The 18,786-nt window shown below is 40.1% G+C and overlaps 3 protein-coding genes across 5 annotated transcripts; 1 reads left to right on the plus strand and 2 right to left on the minus strand.

Annotated features, from left to right (window-relative positions):
• Positions 1-8,859: 8,859 nt before the first annotated feature.
• LOC111674128 (proline dehydrogenase 1, mitochondrial-like) lies at positions 8,860-9,605 on the minus strand (the record flags this gene model as incomplete). Its single annotated transcript, XM_023433366.1, has 1 exon — positions 8,860-9,605. A coding segment is annotated over exon 1 (297 nt), but the record flags the coding sequence as incomplete, so codon positions are not given.
• Positions 9,606-12,030: 2,425 nt separating this feature from the next.
• On the plus strand, positions 12,031-14,306 carry LOC105702977. Its single transcript, XM_012430990.2, has 4 exons — positions 12,031-12,457; positions 13,122-13,507; positions 13,571-13,685; positions 13,958-14,306. The coding sequence occupies exons 2-4, from the start codon at positions 13,140-13,142 to the stop codon at positions 14,222-14,224; spliced, it is 750 nt and encodes a 249-aa protein (XP_012286413.1). The 5' UTR covers positions 12,031-12,457; positions 13,122-13,139; the 3' UTR covers positions 14,225-14,306.
• Positions 14,307-14,969: 663 nt separating this feature from the next.
• LOC105702975 (bleomycin hydrolase) lies at positions 14,970-18,584 on the minus strand. Of its 3 annotated transcripts, XM_012430987.1 has the most exons (5): positions 18,296-18,584; positions 17,348-17,428; positions 16,256-16,569; positions 15,284-16,111; positions 14,970-15,185 (listed from the first exon to the last, which is right to left on the minus strand). In XM_012430987.1, exons 1-5 carry the CDS (start codon positions 18,303-18,305, stop codon positions 14,970-14,972), a joined length of 1,449 nt encoding a protein of 482 aa, XP_012286410.1. In that variant the 5' UTR covers positions 18,306-18,584. The 3 variants fall into 3 exon arrangements, with proteins under 3 accessions (XP_012286410.1, XP_012286412.1, XP_012286411.1); XM_012430989.1 differs by lacking the exon at positions 17,348-17,428; XM_012430988.1 differs by lacking the exon at positions 17,348-17,428 and having other exon boundaries at positions 16,256-16,572.
• Positions 18,585-18,786: the final 202 nt, after the last annotated feature.

An 18,786-nucleotide genomic window follows, 5' to 3' on the forward strand; every position in this document is an offset into this window, starting at 1 on the left:
GTTGACGACGTTCGATTTTATATTGACAGCTGGGTCGAATTATATTATGTACAGTACCAAATGGCATATTCCACCTGCCGTTTTCGTACAATAATTATAAAGAAATCGAAGTAAAACTCCAGAAATCCTCTGGATTCATGCTTTCTGGGGCCCTAATTGACTGCAGAGGGACCTCCTACACCATCTGTGATTTCCAGATCAATTAAATTTCCACTCCAAGACCTCGTATTATCATCGTTTTAGCAAAGAAGCGCATACAATACTTTTTTTGCCTTTATCCCGTTCAAATGTGAGTTTATCGATTACCAGAGTGTTCTAAATTGTCGTAAAATTGACCTGACCCTTTCGATTCTCATATCAGAGCCTTCAATAATTGTATACTGATCGAAATATGAGAGATTGACGCCATTTTGGTTCTGGTCTGGGCTGAGTTAAAAAAATTCTTTTGAAAAATCCAAATTTTGAATGTGTCAGGACAATTCTTAGATGATCAGAAGTGATGTGTCAAAGTTTCGGACAGTTTGGTCTAATACCCTTAAAAAAAAAGTGTTGTATTCGAATCGACTGATTTGAAGGATGTTTCACTTCACCTTAACCCTTTACACAAGTATACAAGTATTGGGCTGTCTCGAAAGCTTCTTTCGTCTGCCAGATAGCAACTTACGGATAGCGAAAGAAACTTTTAGGATGACGGGATAGGATGTAAGGACGTGCACGTCCTTACGGCCGGGGATAACGCCCGACCGCTCGCCCGAGATCTTTACCTCTGGCGCGTTACGTGCGCGCCTCCCCCAAAAAACGTCTGGCCCGAGGAAATTCGCGAGGAGAAGACTCGGCTGCGAGATGTACATCGACGGACGTGAAACTCCTTCCCTGGGAATTCGGTGCCGCCGGGGTGTGGGTGGGAACGCGCTCGCGTCCGCCTGGACGCTTCGGGGATGAGATCGATTGCCCGGGATCTGGGCCAGTGGTCCTTAACCCTTTACACGTTACGGAACGCACGTTTGATTGTGCGGAATACTGCGATCGTTAACGACCGCAGTATACGAGTATTGGGCTGTCTGGAAAGCTTCTTTCGTCTACCAGATAGCAGCTTACGGATATCAAAAGAAACTTTTAGGACGACGGGATAGGATGTAAGGACGTGCACGCCCCGTCGCGGCTTTACTCGCGATATGTGCTCGTGGAAATTTGTAAAAATACACTTTACACAAAATACGTTTTCATCCTCTTAGGGGTTGAATGTCGAAAAATCTCTTCTTGACGAGCATCTATGTTACTAAAGGAACGTATAGACCAAATTGCACGTTTCTATGCTCAGCGATTTGGACTGGACAATGATGAGGAGGTCAGTGAATGTGTGGAATTTGGCTCTTATGTATATGATAATAAATAAAAATGAAATGGTAAGATATAATGGAGACATTTTGGAGCGAGGCGTGTACATGTGGGTTCGTTACAGTTACTATACGTACATACGAGCTTATGTTAAAAAAAAAAGTATGCGGTACACGGGTTAGGAACCACTGATCCGGACAGCTTTATGACGGAGATTGGCACACCACTGGAATATAAAATTGAACGGTACGGTGGAAATAAATTGATCACCCTTTCAGAAATTACTATTCGAAAGAAGTGCTCGAGTACAAGGTAAGTTTCTTTGGAATGAAAACGATTGCTCATGGTATGAACGATTTCTTACCATGGCGAGGTCCGTGCGAAAAATGAAATCAAAAGATTTGATGGATATAATCGCCTGCGATCTAAAATGTATTTCAACACGAAAGAACTGCTTATTTTCAATCCTTTGCGGTCGCATGTCCGCTCTCAGCTCGCGAAGTTCTTTTGATCTTAAGTAAATTCAACCGAAAAGGACTGTGGCGGTCATAGTATGCATATATACTATATACTATATACATATATCACTTCTGCACAGGTCTTCGATAGCCCAGCGGTTAACGTAAAGTAAAACCCCCTTAAAATCAGTCGATTCGAATACAACACTTTTTTTTAAGGGTATTGGACCAAACTGTCCGAAACTTTAACTCGTGATCATCTAAGAATTATCCTGACACATTCAAAATTTGCATTTTTGGACAAAATTTTTTAACTCAGCCCAGATCAGAATTAAAATGGCGTCGAGCTCTCATATTTCGATCGATATACAATTATCGAAGGCGCTGATATGAGAAACGAAAGGGTCAGGACAATTTTACGACAATTTAGAATACTCTGGTAATCGATAAACTCGCATTTGAACGAGATAGAGGCAAGAAAAGTGTTTTATGCGCTTCTATGCTAAAACGACGGGAATACGAGGTCTCGGAGTGTAAATTTAATTGACCTGGAAATCACAAATGGCGCAGAGGGTCCCTCTGCAGTCAATTAAGGCCCCAGAAAGCATGAATGCAGAGGATTTCTGGAGTTTTACTTCGATTTCTTTATAATTATTGTACGAAAACGAGAGGTGGAGTATGCCATTTAGTACAATACCAATATAATTCGACACAGCTGTCGATATAAAAACGAACGTCGGCAACGTAGGTATTTAGAAAAATCTTCTTCATCGACGTGTTTCACTTCACCTTAAGCTCACCGCTCGTTCCGCGTAGTCTCTTGGGGAATACCGCTCAGGAGAGATTTTTCGGTATCTAAGGCAGGGTCAACCTGATATCCTTTCTGACGAGTCCACAAGCAGACCCGGGACGAAACATAACAATAGGTAATACACCTACATATCCCATAGGATCAAGAGAGAGCGTACTTGAAAAAATTGATGAAAAACGCCCACTCGCAATTTACAGAGTTTTTGAGTAAACACAGGTTTTGCATGAAATCGCAAGAAAGCGATCAGTTGCCTTCAAAGGAATTGCTCGGTAAGAGGTCGAGACGTCTGGGATATGAAACGTGAAGTTTCGGTAAAACTGATCGCCCACGATTTCGCGTTTTTTGTAAAGATCAAATAGCACCGATATACGTGGGAAGAAAATTAGGAATATACAGACTTAACGTCGATTGCTTTTACATTCAAGTTCTGAAAAAACTAATCGGTGATACTTTCAAGAACGTTCAAACGACTCGGCACTTTATCGATCTGGAATCCCTGCTAAGAAAAACAATTCCTCCCCGCCATCTCCGATTTCAGGGCTTAATCTTACCTACTTTTTATCTCAGGTACTTAGAAATGTTTCATGTTTCAATTTACTTTATTAACCGTTTGAGTCCCAAGCAGCGCGACCGCGCTGTTTAGATTTCATGTCGAAAAAAGCCAATACATTTGAACGGTATGGAAAACAGACGGTGCTCTTAGAGCTATTGAAGTAGCCGCTTGGCTCTCTTCGCACACAATTAAGACCAATTGCGTTGTTCGGCATTTTTCGGCAAACTGTTTTTTCAATGACCCTTGGAACTCAAACGGTTAACAACTAATCATGACGGAAGTACTTTATGCGGCCGTAACTAGAAACCTTCAACAAACGACGCCCATTTTTGTTTCGTCTTTGTCCCCGTACCTACCGAATTTATTGTTTTAACGTTAACTCCGAGTGCGTGATTCTGTATCTCGTTTTACGCGTACCGGATCAGACGGTTCGGCATAAGATAACCGATCATGAGATATATACCTCGCGAAAGGATAATCCTCAGTAAAAAATCACTTTCCGGGAAAAGAAAGAAATCTTATGACGAATAGATCTTTTCCGGTTACTACCAACTAAATAAGAGAAAAAGTAATTAAGGCAAATGACGAGCAGCACTCAATTTCCTTAAGATCATCTTCACCAAGAGTGATCGACTCATTATCGCTACATTGTCTGTGCATTAACGTGTCAGAATTAAGATTTAATACGTAGAGGGTCAAAGAGTGAAAGACTGAAAGAATTAATAATACTTTTATAATAAACTAGGACCTAATGGTTTCCTCACTTCTAGAAAATATTTTACTCGATGGCAGGAATATTTCGATTCGATGTATCAGATTAATATTCGACGCTACCTGCCGTAATATTTGACGCAATCAACAAAAAGTTATTAACCAATGTCATGTCAACTAAATATTTGCTTGTCTATGTAATGACCATATTCTAGGAGTGAATCAACAAACATTTTATCGATTTGACTAAACTTTCATGTGGAGTTAATCTTCAAACAATAGGTGTGTACATAGGTCACCACAAGGGACTCACACAGTTTCACGAGGTGTCATGAAGACGGACGTCGGATACATGACCGTCCTCGAATTGATCTCAGCGGATATATGTGCCCATAATTATGAAAGTGGTCTAAGTCAAAATTAAAAAGAAAATGAGTTTATCAGTTATTTCACGCCATATTATTTCAAACGAAATTAATTCAATGTAATTTCGAAAGAAAAAATATATGACTTAGACCACTTTCATAATTATGGGCACATATGAAACAAAGTAATCGGATAAAAGTTGGACATGTGTAGAAGGTTCGTAGCAATCGAGCATTCGGAAGAATACCAGCCGAAACAAAGGTGGAAAGGATGGAATAGGGCTAGGCGATATTTCCCTTCGCCAAATTATTTAGACCCTCCTCGTTTCTCTCCCCTTGCAAGAATCTCACTCATCCTTGAGACGCGAAATGGGAATTATGGAATATCGCTCGAGATCTATCGTCTCTGATATCGGTGATATATTGACTTGCGATATGAGGAAAGCCCGACTGCGTGAGGCTACATTTTTTATGCTCCCCGGACAAGAGCAGTCTTTATTTAACCATCGATTCCAAACATTTTTGCATTTTACCCTGCTTTCATTTTCACCTACATAAGGGTTTCGCGCATTCGTCTAATTTCACCGTTCAGGATGCAGGGATGATTTCCGCAGTTAATAGTAAAACTTTCCATTTTTTCGAAACTGCAACTTGCTTTTCTCATCATTGAAATCCCTCCCTTAAGAGGGAGAATCAAACGGTTACACGGCGAAATTCAAGTAGAAGATCGAGACTGGAAGCTTTTAAAATCTCCCGCAGAATATTCCTAGGAACAATTTTAGAACATGTTGTCGGTGCATTCAATTCCATAAAGGAAACGCAGTTACGTTGGCCACTTTTATTTTTCACGTTAATTTACGTCAAGTATTGTAACGGAGATCTCTTCGTGAGAGAAATTCCCTGAAAATAATCCTAATTCAAAATCCGAGATCAAGCTCAATTTCGAAAGGATGAATCCCACCACCTTTACGTCAGAAAAATGAGGCTCTTTCGAATCAACCGAATGAATTGAAATCCCAAAGAAATTCACACTTGCTTTCCGCGTGCAGACACAAACGACACATATCGCCGCTATTGCAAACCTGTTCGGCGAGTACCCTAGAAATCGTATCAGGCTTTCTGCTTAGGCTACGACGAGAGGCGACGATATTTCGCTTCAAGATTTCGCTACGACGAGAATCGACTATCTTATGCAGAAACACGAGTGTCTCGTCCGGTAAGAATCGGCGCAAGATCGACGTACGATAAACCAAATTAAATAAAAAGCCAGCCGTCCTGCAGAGCTCCTAAGAGATAACCGGACATTTATCAGATGATTTGTCATTATCAATGGGCAATGATCACGCGGCCGGGCAGCGTCAAGGAAATTATTCAGATTTCCTGGAGAATTACTTTCCCCCTCTGGCGATTCCCTATCTAAGGCAGACTAAAATCAAATTCAAAATCATCCACCGCAGGTAATGTAGAATTATTCGCGTGCGTTCCTGTATATCTATTATATAGATATATATTTTTTTTTTCCTAACAAACTGACGGGAACAACCCAAGAGATCATTCGAATTATTTCCTCACATATGAAGCAGGAAATTGCATCACCGTTTCACCAAAGAGGAGGAGGAACGAACGAGCCTATCGTATTCTCGAAAATGTCAGGTGATATCCGGTTTCTTAACTCACTTCAGCGATAACTAAGTATAATTCTCCCCCGAGACAGAACAATACGATTCGAGGGATCAGATTAAACTCCAGGATCGAAGCTTTCTTCAAGGAGAAAGAGTGGGACCGATTAATCGAATCGATTAGGGAACGAGATTAGCGAAGTTGTACTCATAGTTATCTCTGGGAATCCTGGACGATTCATTGAGACTTTTCAAAATATCAATGTCTGTGTCGATAGATAATGGAAAGGAGGCAATAATCATAAGACATCTGCCCACCGTTTCGGGTAGACTTTCTACAGAGATCTTAGATACGAACCTCCCAGCTGCGAGGAACATTACATGAATCACATTGGCATATTTTTCATACATACGCGGAAAAAACGAGTCAAACATTATTTTACCACTTGGTAACATAATACATAAACTTACAGCATATAATTAGTAATTTTGAAATGTCACGTCTGGTCTGACAATTTTTAATCCTGGTTCGGTTTCGACTTTCTAAATTTTTAAATATCACGGAAAGTGCAAATAAATTTTGCCAAGACGTTTACTTATCAATTATGCGTTCATCTAACCGCGTATCAGACAACGCCTATATATATATCTCTGAATTGAAATTCTTTATCAGTTTTCATAAAAGGAATAGAATGTATGCTCGCGATGGAACGCGCGAGCGACGTCATTTCTTCCTCTGAAAGCATTCCGTGCATTATTTTACGTAACGTAATTTTCTCGACAACGAATGATCGTGGAAAGAGTATAGCCGCGGTTGAAAGTGGCAGCAATAACGAAACATGATTAAATAAAGCATTTTTTTGCGTGTCAGAGTAGCCGCAGGCGGCCATGACAGTCTGCGGTGCATCGCCAAGCAGGCCAACAATCGATAGGTTTGTCCATTTCTCCTGCTCTACGTGCAGTGGTCCACAAAGTACAGAAAATGCAAATTCTCACTGGTACATAACCTGTACGGACCAACGAGAGGCTGCATTCTCTAAATGAATGCAAGTATGCAACATTTAAACGAATTAACATCAACATCGTCAAATTTAGGTCTCAGACGAAGGTGAAAAAGTAAATGGACAATAATTATCATTGAAAAGAATTTGACGATAAATATATTACATTTATTATACTCGGGATGACCATATACTTCCGAGTCCAAATTTTTGTGGAGTTAATGTATTGATTCATTTTGTATAACTCTCATATTCCCTGTTAAAAAGATTTATATCATACCTTAGTGCTGAAATTGTTAAATAATTTGAATCGAGATTAATAAAAGTCTCGTTAACATTGGTAATGCTTCTTCGCAGTAATGGTAATTTCCCTAGTAAACTAGAGTACATAATGTCTTATATACTCGTTTATGTACGTCAGATGCAGCAGACAAACAGTAGATGAAACGAAAGGATTTTTTAAGGCTTAAAATTTTCCGAAATTCAGATTAATTCATTGCTATTATGTGTTACGTTTCCTCGATACTTCGCTATTTCTAAAAGGTCTTCATTTTAAATTGACATTTTAACAATGACCCAAATAACGAAACAGACCGGTCGAATTCCTTTGCGCATCGCCTGCTGCTTTACAAATCCAATTTATACCCTCTGAATATCTTTCAGCTATCCGATTTATACATACTCCGAATGGTAGAAAGAATGTCTGCAAACTAAATTCCGCTACATAAAGAACCAGTCGTGATTTAGTTAATTATTGAGGATTTTGGGACCAACATTCCCTGCAAAAGGGATGAGATGTAACGCGGCATATATCTTGAAGGATGCCCTCGAATGCGCTGCAAAATGGAGCAATATGGAGCAAAATGGAGCAAAATGGAGCAAAATTGAGCAATATGGAGCAAAATGGAGCAAAATGGAGCAATATGGAGCAATGTGGAGCAATATGGAGGAAAATGGAGGAAAATGGAGCAATATGGAGGAAAATGGAGCAACACGGAGCAAAATTGAATAAAATTGAGCAATATGGAGCAAAATGGAGCAAAATGGAGCAAAATGGAGCAAAATGGAGCAATATGGAGCAAAATGGAGGGCGGGCCTGCTTGCGGGGAAAGAACCACTTTATTTTGTCTCCTCCCAATAATCTGTGAAAAAAATGAAAAGAGAAGGCCACCCGAATCGGCATCACGTTGCCTGGAACGATACGGATTAAAGCTAGCTGCCAGAAACTGGACGAACGACGAAGATTGATCGGGGACACCGAGGCTTTTCAGGGGTCCGCACGACGAGCCGAAGAACGCGCCCCTCGCGTTCCTCGCGCGAAGTGCTTAAAAAACGAGCATCCACGCGAAAAGGAAGTAAAAATGGGACGAGAGAAATTTTAGCGTCCACTTTTAAGGAATCAACGATTCGTTCCTCGCAACACTCCGATTTTGTCCATCCCGGACAGGGGCGTTCCTGGCGGAGGGGCAAAAAGTGCTCTCGCACCCGGGCGATCGCAAATCTTTTCACTAAAGATACAATTTTTACTAATAAAATGAATACGAGAGAAATATATCTTTTGCAGGATAACCGTTCAAAAGCAGGCACATATAGGTAAAAAGGCAAACGCCGAATAGGAAATCTTTTAATCGAGTAACATTAAAGTTCTTGCACCTAGGCGGCCATCAACCCAGGAACGGCCCTGATTCCGGATAGCAGGCGGTAGGAGGGACTCGTGGACGACAATGGGAAAATTGAAAAACGACCGCACCAGAGAACGCGCAACTTTGGGAACGACCGCGGAGAAAATGTCGGGAAAGGTTGTCCGCGACGTTTCGGTTTTCCGCTTCGGCCGGCGACGCGGCGCCCGGTCCTCGCCGGTCGACCGCCATTGGTTTGCTAGGAACTCGCGAGGCGATTGGGGGCAGGAAGCCGAAATTATCGCCGGCGATCGTGAGAAACTCTCGCGCTCGGTGAATCAACCTCGAGGAGGAAGAGGAAGAGAGGAACGCGGGGCGTCGTACCTTCATGTTGTTCTCGACGATGTACTCGAGGGAGCATATCTGGTAGACGACGTAGGCCCGGATGAGTTCCTTGGTGGTCTTGCTCTTGAAAGAGGCGACGGGGTCGTTAAACCTGAGGTCGAGGGGGTCGATCTGCCTCGGGACCGGCTTGGTCTCGGTGGAGTTGGCGCGCTCGAGAACCTTCGCCAGCTGAACGGACGGCCGGGCGACATTGTCGAGGAGGCCGAGCTGCAGCGGCGGACACTTTCCCAGCTTCTTGCCGGCACAACACCGCGGCACCGTTCTCAGGAATGCCATAACTCGCGGGACCGCGCGGGCTTCTACTCTGCGTCTGGCACCGACAGGGATGCGCGCCGGGCCGAGGGTCGGCGATCGAGTCGGGGCGAGTCGGGGCTAGTCGGGGCGAGTCGGGGCGAGTCGGGGCTACTCGGGGCTACTCGGGGCTACTCGGGGCGAATCGGGGCGAGTCGAGGCGAGAAAGGCGCGCGCGCCCGTCGGCGTCTGTCCCGCTGCACCCCGCCGGTCCACGAGGCGGAAGCTCGCACGCTGCTCCGGTCCACGAGGCGCGACGATTCGGCCCGGAGTCGCCGGTAGAGAAGAGCCGAGGGGCCGCGCGAGCCGGTCCGTCTCCCGCTAGAGTTCCAGTCCCAATAGCTGCCAAGACCGGCGAGCAGCGACGACGAACGGCGACTCCTCCGATGGCAGTGCTCGGCTCGGCCGTCGAGTGGGGTACGAGCGGCGGACGCGCGCGCGCGCAAAGCGACCAAGCTCGAACCGCGCCAGCGCGAGATCGAGTCGCCCGAGAGGGATTCGCCTCGATCTTCCGAGACCCCTAACCCGGAGGAGATCCCAACCTCTATTTCGAGAGTTCGTTTAGGTTATGCCGAGATCGCCGGTAACCGGGTTCGGCACCGCAGCCGGGCCTGACGAATTTCAATTGTCCCACGTTGCTCCGATTCTCGTGCGCCTGCGCAGCCTCGACGCTGGACGATTCAATTGGCTCGGGTCGGAGGTGTGTTCGCGAAGGAGCGTGAGGCCGTCGCTCGTTGATCGCTCTTGCGATCCATTCGCCAATTGAGACCGATCACGTGTCGTGGCATCCCCTTCTGGAATGCCCGATCCGGGTTTTCATTTATTACGCGTTGCGCGGATGTCTCGAGTGGATACGCGTTTCTTCTGAGTCTTTAATGAAGAATGGGCAGTTGAGTCGTGCATTCATCGCGCGATCGCATTCTGTGCTGCCCTCGGTGGAAAATGCAGGCGACTTGGGCACTTGCCACCTGATACCCCTCAGTGGCGGCCCAACTCAGGGATCCTCATCTCTGCGCCTTGTCATGGCGGCTTTTCCAGGACAACTGTTGGTTCGTCGGCCCGAGCCGCCACCCGGATCCCGGATTGGGCAAAGCCGTCATTTGCCGGGTCCCGAACCCGCTCGAGCCGGCGTAAGCAATTTAGAGGATGGCGCCGGAGCCGGTCTCTCATTCGGTCAGAGATTGGGCTAATGAGAAACCTTGGCGCCACCGTCGTCGTGCCGTGCGCGAAAAACGCGATTAGCTTTTGTGTGTCAAAGGTTATCGCGCGGCAAGATCATGATCAGAAGATGCCGCGTTCGATTAACCGAAATGTCCGAAGATTGCTGCGGTTTCGATAAAGCCCTTTCCAACGAGTATTCCGGAACGTCTACTTGCCGTTTGGCTTCTCGAGGTACATACGTGATCGCGCTGTCCATCCGTCGTTTCCTGTGCCTACCAGTGTGTGTAGGATCGTGCAACCGGTAAAATTCTGTTCCCCGTCCTATGAGACATAAGAAGCGAAAGCAGACTGCGACCCGAACCAACATCGGGGCGGAGGTAGACGGAGTCGAGGCTTGAAACTCCAGGTTTCCTTCGGGAAAGATCTCCTGAGGAAGTATTACACGAAGACGACGAGATGTCCGCCGGTAAGTCGCAACTTCCTGTTGCGACTTTCATTCTTAGCCACGTTGTCCCTCCTATTTTTTTGTCTTTCATGTTGTCAGGATTGACGGATAAGAGACGGCGAACAATCATTTTGATTATATTTTGTCGAGTCTGCATTTAAATGGATTTTTGCATATTTAGTGATCTGAAAAATACCAGTTCAATAAATTGAACGAGATCGATGTACCATTAATATTCTCGACTTTTAGTAACTTATTCGCTGTCTAATCTGACTTCCTGGATTTTTTTTATGTTCTGTTTTGCTTGTTCTTTTGTGCTCCTTTCCAGGCTTAGGTGGATCACAACAGGATCCTTTTTTTTTTTTCAAATCAACATTTGTACTTCATCGCCGCAGAACTTGCTGGACTTATTGGTAAAAGATGTTAAAGGATGTTTGTTATCACAGAGATGGGTTGGGAGCAGGAATGAGAAGGATCCCCGACTTGGGCCGCCACTGAGGGGTATCAGGTGGCAAGTGTGCGAGTCGCCTGCATTCTCTACCGAGGGCAGCAGAGAACGTGATCACGCGACCTAGCACGTGAGCAATCTCCTAACTCATCTCTGCTTTTGATGCTGGATAAATAGTATGCTAGTCAACGAACGGCAGCGCTGTAATCATCTTTTCGCCTCGGTTAATTTTACCCTACAAAATGGAACAAAGCTAAAATTTTTGAACAACACTACGACTACCTTACCATTATTCCTACGCGTTCCCCTCTTAATTACTCCGGCACTTACCCTCTGGCTTGGGCTCCGTCTATATATTCTACGTTGATAATGGACCTCTCACTCCCAGATTTTCAGTAAGCAGAATGGTTTTAATTATGTGGGTGAGTCGTCGGGACACGTGGTACATACATTCGTTTACCCCTTCCACTGCAAGGAGATCTATACGTAAACATATGCTCTAAAATCTGATTGGGTTCGAATGCCGTCTGCACACGTGGTCCATGTGGTATTCGAGTTTACCCCTTCCACTGCTATGTGAGGTCTAGATATTTATGATCTATGGATTGGGTCCGAATGCCGTCGGCTCACGTGGTATTTGAGTTTACCCTTTCCACTGCTATGCGATGTCTAGATATCTATGGGCTAAGACAAAACCAAAGTAAAACAGCGTTTACACAATACTTAATCCTAATAGTTATAACATTGGTAGTTATAAATCTGCTGTAGGATAGCATGTATAAATATACTCTAGCTCGCGAACGTTCTCATGCCTCAGTGCCATGATAATATATCGAGTTTTCAATCTTTATAATAACAATTTGTCGTAGATCGAACTGGAATAACGTGATATTACGGGCATTATTTCGTGATTTATTTAATAATTTTTCCCCTTTCAATATAATTTTGGAAAAAGATATATATATATATATATATCTCTATGTCAATGAACATTTTACCCTTCGGCGCTGCGTTGTCTCTCCGCTGCGGGGACATTCGTCAACGTTACGAAACTTGCGGAGTGCTAAAGGTTAAATTAGAAATGCCGGTACCTCTCGTGACCAGTTGAAAACTACGCGTGACGTTGGTTCCAATCAGACTGACAGTTATTTGTGGAATACGTTGGCAAGTAATGTATAATTGATTACAAGGATAAAACCAGCAACACGTGTGAGATTTCGGAAATAGATCAAGTAATTATCAACTATACTGGCAAACGTCAAGTTTTAATGTGATATAAGCTTGAAAAGCTAATAGGTAGTGAAAACTACCTTATGTAAATAAATGTTTCCCGAGTTATCCTATTACGCAATTATTTAACCATATACGAAGAGACTTGACCATATTAAATTACTTGAGGCATAAAATTCTTTAAATGCATCAACAATATTGCAGTAATGTATACTTGTTGATCACAGTATTCGCGAGTAACTGTTAAAGAAAATATATATTAATTCCTGAATGAAGAATGAATATTGAATAATCTAACAAAGTGTTTGATTCTATCAAAATATACAACCTCATTTTACATTGTAATACCGTTAAATATAAGTCTGGAATTCTAACCTACGTTCTGGCTTGGGAATTGAAATGTAAATATCATTTTACGCGTGTTCACTTTATAATAATTATTGGTCGGACTTGTCGCATAAAGAACACTCAACTTTACTAAATATGATAGTTACGAAAACAGAGATTACAAATTTAAAAGTTAAATTGTCATTCGCTGACCTTTTAGTTACACGAATGAGAAAATAACATGACAAGTTTGGTAAACCAGTAATAATTTTGAATTCCAATAAAATACTAACTGAAATTACAGTAATTTAAGCAATAGAACATTAACTACGTTGACAGGTTGTTTATGACTTAAGAATGGAGAATCGGTTACATATACTCGTATACAAAAGCAGATCAATTTTTGACAATCTTATTGTCACGCCTTATGCAGTGACTGAATATGCAAAGAAATATAATACAACTGAAGAAGAAAGTAAAGGAACTATTGAAAGCAATTATCTAACGGAGCATTCAAAGTTGATACAATTATGTTTGAGACGTAAAGGATTTAATGCATACCTTTTGTCAGCTTATATAAATGCTTTAAAGCATTCCAAGAAATATCGTCAATCCGCTGTTATTGTTCTATTACAATTTTGTAAGTCACATGCAGTTGAAAGTGACAATGCAGTGATTTTATTGAAACTATGTATTCCAAAGCAACAATTCTTGGATTATAAATGGTAAGTGCACATATCTTTATATTATGAAATGTATTATTAAAAGTAATGTAATAATTGCTACAGGAATGAAAGAATGGTACAAATGGCAATGGAAAGAAGAGAACTAGATTATATGATGTCTTGGTTGTCAACATTCGGAGGGGCATACTCTGCATTAGGAGACGATGTCACATATTGTGTAAGAAAATAGTTAAATGAATTATTATTCATGACTAACATAAGGAACTTACATGAAGATATTGTTTCTACTTATTTATAAACGTTATTTGTTGTGCTTTGTAATTGTGTACACTTACTACACTTCGTGAAATTAGTTCCTGTCTATGAGATAATTAAAAAGGTATTTTGGGTCATTTGTTTGTACAGTTCTGTAAAAAAAATAAGTTTATACAATCACAAAGTATAATTTCCTGTATATCCTGTGACATTTATGTAATATAATGTCTGCAGGCAGAAGTTGCTGGAAATATTTCATTGCGACAGTTCCAGCTGGCCCTTCGTTTAGGGGATCCACTTTTGGTTGCTCAGTGCAAATTGTATGCTGCTTTAAGTTTGATTCAACGCGGATACTTAAAAGTAGCAAAGAGATTAATTCAAAATATATTTCAATTTTCTATTAATGAAAAAAATACGCGATTACAGAACATGTGCAAAGGAGTTTGGGCAAAACTTCAGTATAAGCATAAACTGATATTACAAGTAAAACATTCTCAATAGCATATAGTGCCTAGTTGACCTGTGGTATTCAGTTCAACATATCAATCTTTGTATATTTGTAAATAAATTGCATTATAACAGTTTTGTATTACATATTATTTATCTTTCAAGGTCTTATATAACAATCATCTTATCAACGTTCATTGCTGTATGATCTTTTAAGAACTAAACGTATACAAAGTTTAACAATATCATGTTATTCCATGTATTAAGCAGTCATATTTTTCTAAAATATGAAATAATTTCTTACTAATGGTGTATATGTACTTATTACATTTTTTATGTATAGGAAAATATAAATATTACTTTCCATTTTCAATTTTATATATTTATTACGCCACAGTCTTCAATATTTGTAGTAATACATCCATCTTTTCACAAATACGTTATACAGCTGTGCGTAGTAATATAGATATGATTAGAATAACTGAAGAGGTTAATGTAATAACAAAAAGTGAGTTACCATAATTAATGATATAATCAGTGGTTTATGTTTTTTTCAATTTCTTTGGATAAGTTATGATCTTTTCTTATGACTAATGGAAATAAAATGTTTATTCAATTAACTTCTTTGCTAAAAGTCTGTAAAAAAAGAACTATTGTATTTCTTAAATATCATTATTTTACGCTCCTACATTCAAAATTCGTAGGGGCTCCATTATAGTAGACATTCACGTATCAGTATAGTATCAGATTATTATATCAATGTAGTATAAAAATGCATCAATTCGGAATTCAGTTTGTATTACTGAGCGAGCATTCCCATAGGATCCCATGCAGGCAATACAATCGGTTTCATATCAAATACAGCCAGAACTTCTGGAGGTACAAACTTTTTATCGACTACTACTTCAAACACGAATTCTGCGAACCACTCAGCTGTTAGAATGTGATAGCCTTTTTCACCACGTTCTTCACCCCACGAGTTTTCAACTCGGAATTTTTTTATTTTTTCATCATCCTAAAGCAAAAAGAAAATCACGTTAGAATGTTTATAATCATAATAGTTCTTAAAAAATTGAAGGCGTATTATTTGTTATTAAAAAAAATGGAACGTACATCAATGGAAACTCCCGTAAACACCATGGCATGTGTCATCATAGATTCACAATACAAAAGACGGTCAGCCTTGGATATACAGATTTGAATATCTGTTCCAAACATCAAATTGAAATCTTGCGCTTTTAGATCCTGGAGACCCTGTTTTTGGGCCCACCGTTTGGACACATCAGCTCCGAACCAAACAGGTTCGTTTTGTTTTATGCTCTCTGCACACAATTTCATTAACAAATCAACAGGCTGATTGTTATAAAGTGTTTCTCTACCTCCGACAACATTTCCTAAGCAATCCAAGGTGTAGAGTTTGCCATATGGATTTGAAGGTCTTGGATCTGTCACCAAACAGACTTTATCATCTACGTTAAAGTATGGCTTGACATGGTTAGTATAAAATTCCAAAGGAGTAACTGGACCGATACGATGATAATTTTTTGACTTGTCATAGTACTCCCATACAATCTTTTCTGAAGGTACTCCCAAGCAGATACTAACAATTCTGAATATAGTAATCATCTGTTCCTTGATCTCAGATTTGATTTCTTCATCGGAAGCTCCACGTTCTACCAAGTCTCTGAGAACTTTTGAATACTCTCTCAGTTTACTTTTCAAAATAGTATTCAAGCGACCACTACTTTCACCGCTATAAGTTTCAGGAAAACATATCTTTGGTACTAGACCATGCCGATTTATAAGATTGACAATCATGTCCCACTGTCCTCCATCAGGTATTGGGTCATTCAATAGAAATGATACTAATCGACCATCTACTGGTTCACCTTGCTTTGCAGTTTTTACAATATTATGCAGGAAAAAGTTACATCGCTCAATCTGAAAATATATTCTTTTCAAAATGTCTTTAGTCAATAGTCTTTAATATAGATTAGAATAAAAATTATCTACTTCAAACCATTTAAGTACCTATTGTTTTACGGTTATTAAAGTAAAGTAATATTTTGCTAAAGTTATACCTACCTTGTCCCAAAAGAACAAATATGCTTGAGACAATTCAAACTCATCCAAATTGTACTGCTTCATAATTGGAATTCTTATAACATTCAGAGTAGCAAAAGCCCAGCATCGTCCGGTATGCTTTTGGTTCGTCATAGGTTTCCCTTCAGGGTCTATTTTATAATTGAAAGCATGATACGAGGTCTCCAATACTTTTCTCGATATACATGCTTCCAGAGGATCATTCTTTGTGCACACATTTTGGGCTAAGACATTTCTAGAGTCTGCATAGAATTTTGTACGGAATTCATTCAGGACTTCTGGTGTCAAAATACCTGCTGCTTAAAAGGAAAATATGATAATAATTATTTCGCAAGTCATTATAACTCTCATTTATTTTCACTAGGTGTAGTAGATGTTTATCTTATTTAATGGGCACATAGAATGTTATTAAATGCCATACTAACTATAACAATATTTCTATGTAATATCATCCTTATACCTTAAAAACTTTAATGTGTCTAACATCATTTCAAATTATTAAAAAAAACAGCTTAACAAATTGTTATGCAATTTATATGGTTTCTTTAACCAGTTAGCTGTGTTTGACGAGTATACTTGTCATGAAAACACACGTTTCAAATAGGTCGACACAGTTAACTGGTTAATCTTACACTTATATTATTAGGAATATTACCTGTAGAAAGTTTTACGACAGTGAACCTATAATTTCTAAGGCAAGCAATATTTAACGAATTAAACAACCAATTGAATTAAACAAATACATTCCATGTTATTGGATAAATGTATTTATGTCATTGGATAATTGTGTAGGACAAACAACTTGCCATAAGTAATTTCCACTTAATATCGAAACTGTATAAGGAAAATAAAAATATATATTTGATATTTATTAAAAAATGTCAATTAGTTGGAGTTGAGTTGTTCCGTTAAGTAATTATTTAATGATTTTTGTTCATTACACATGCTTCTACGTTATAAAACGTTTATCTCTCAATATACATATGCGCAGGAGTGTTAAAAATAAACTTTTAATACACACTGGATAAAAACTGCTAGCTTTATGCTAGTAGTTTACAATCATATATTACTTACACCTGTTTTGCTGTGCTGAGGAAGAGTATGCTTTAACCCAAATTCGATGAAATGAAAATATCCGAGAACTTCTGGAAAAAACTGTTTTAAAAAAATCCAGTAATATGGAAAATATCTTTGAAACTGTGATAATATTCTTGAACGATAACCTGTTTTCTAAGTTAGGAAATATTTTTCATTGTTAATTCCTGATTGAAATAAATGTTTTCACAAATGTAAAGTTATCCAATCTTTTTATTAAAAACAATTTAAACAGTTTCAGCGTTTTATAAAAAGACCGTATGACTCTACTGTACACTAACGTTCCACTTTAGTGGTAGATCATTTGAGATTTAAGGTTTTTCTCAGCATCCATTCATAAATATTAAAAGCTACTATTTTTATACATTCGATACAAGAAGGTACATTGGATAAATTTAAATGTACGAAGTATGGGTCTCCTTATCTTAATAAAAAGAAAAAATAAAAAAAAAATAATACACTTTTCAACCAAATCTGAGTTAATTACATTCTTTCTTAGCACAAGCAGTTCGTATTAATATTGTCAATGTACTAAACTATTTTAGAAACAATAGAAGGGACAAGAACTCGTTTTACCCTGGTTCATTTTAATTGAATCAGAATTCCACTTTCGTTACTTTCGCTGACATATGTTAAAATGTCAAAGTTGGCGAAAGCTATTCGATACTGCACCTGATAACCGAGGTCAGAGTTCCGGTGTCATATTCTATTTTTATGGCGCGATAATCGCACAACATACCACAATAATAAAGTATTTTAGTAAGGCAAACAGGGTGTGGTCATTCGCAAAACCCGCGCCATTTGCTTTTACCAAAATTGCGTGGAAACGATTTCTTGGCCGTGACATTATTATTGTTCATATAACATTATGCATTCGCCAGTGGATTGAGTTAAGAAATGGTACACGAAACTAGCTAATGAACTTACCGGCAACCATTTTTTTGCGAATGAAAGTAGCTCGCTGTTGTCAACTGACGCCGAATGCAATAATGGACGGCCGGCCGGACGGTCAGAAAGTTTCTGTAAGCCGCTCCGAGTCCTTTCAAGATGTTTGGGCTATTTGTGTGTTAACGTTGACGCGAATATACAACTCACCGTACTGCCCCGCCACGTACTGTATTCATTCGCAGAAATGTTGGGCACGATAAAGAAAGGGTAGCGCACTGAAAATATAGCAAACGGGACGCTCTCCTTTAGAGAATATATGTGTATGTAGACATCGCATTGCAGTGGAGGGGGTAAACCGCAGAGCTTATAGCATGGAAAAGACATTGCTAAAGTATGTGCACACGGTTAGGTATAGGAAGAGGAGGTTAGACCAAGAAAGGGACCTTTTTGTTCTAATGTCCAATCTTTTCATACTACCGGATAGCCATCCGCCGGATAAAGATATCCGCCAGATAAGTAAAGGTTTGGTA

Source organism: Orussus abietinus, unplaced genomic scaffold (genome assembly GCF_000612105.2).
Source record: "Orussus abietinus isolate OABI.00-Male unplaced genomic scaffold, Oabi_2.0 scaffold726, whole genome shotgun sequence".
Lineage (NCBI taxonomy): Eukaryota > Metazoa > Arthropoda > Insecta > Hymenoptera > Orussidae > Orussus > Orussus abietinus.

Coding starts and splice junctions, on each gene's coding strand:
- LOC105702977 (XM_012430990.2), top strand. CDS start 13,140: ATGGAGAATCGGTTACATATACTCGTATACAAAAGCAGATCAATTTTT. Junction 13,508..13,570: donor CAATTCTTGGATTATAAATG/GTAAGTGCACAT, acceptor TAATTGCTACAG/GAATGAAAGAATGGTACAAA. Junction 13,686..13,957: donor GAGACGATGTCACATATTGT/GTAAGAAAATAG, acceptor TAATGTCTGCAG/GCAGAAGTTGCTGGAAATAT.
- LOC105702975 (XM_012430987.1), bottom strand. Junction 16,570..17,347: donor CTCAGCACAGCAAAACAGGT/GTAAGTAATATA, acceptor CCTTTTAAGCAG/CAGGTATTTTGACACCAGAA. Junction 16,112..16,255: donor ATTTGTTCTTTTGGGACAAG/GTAGGTATAACT, acceptor ATATATTTTCAG/ATTGAGCGATGTAACTTTTT.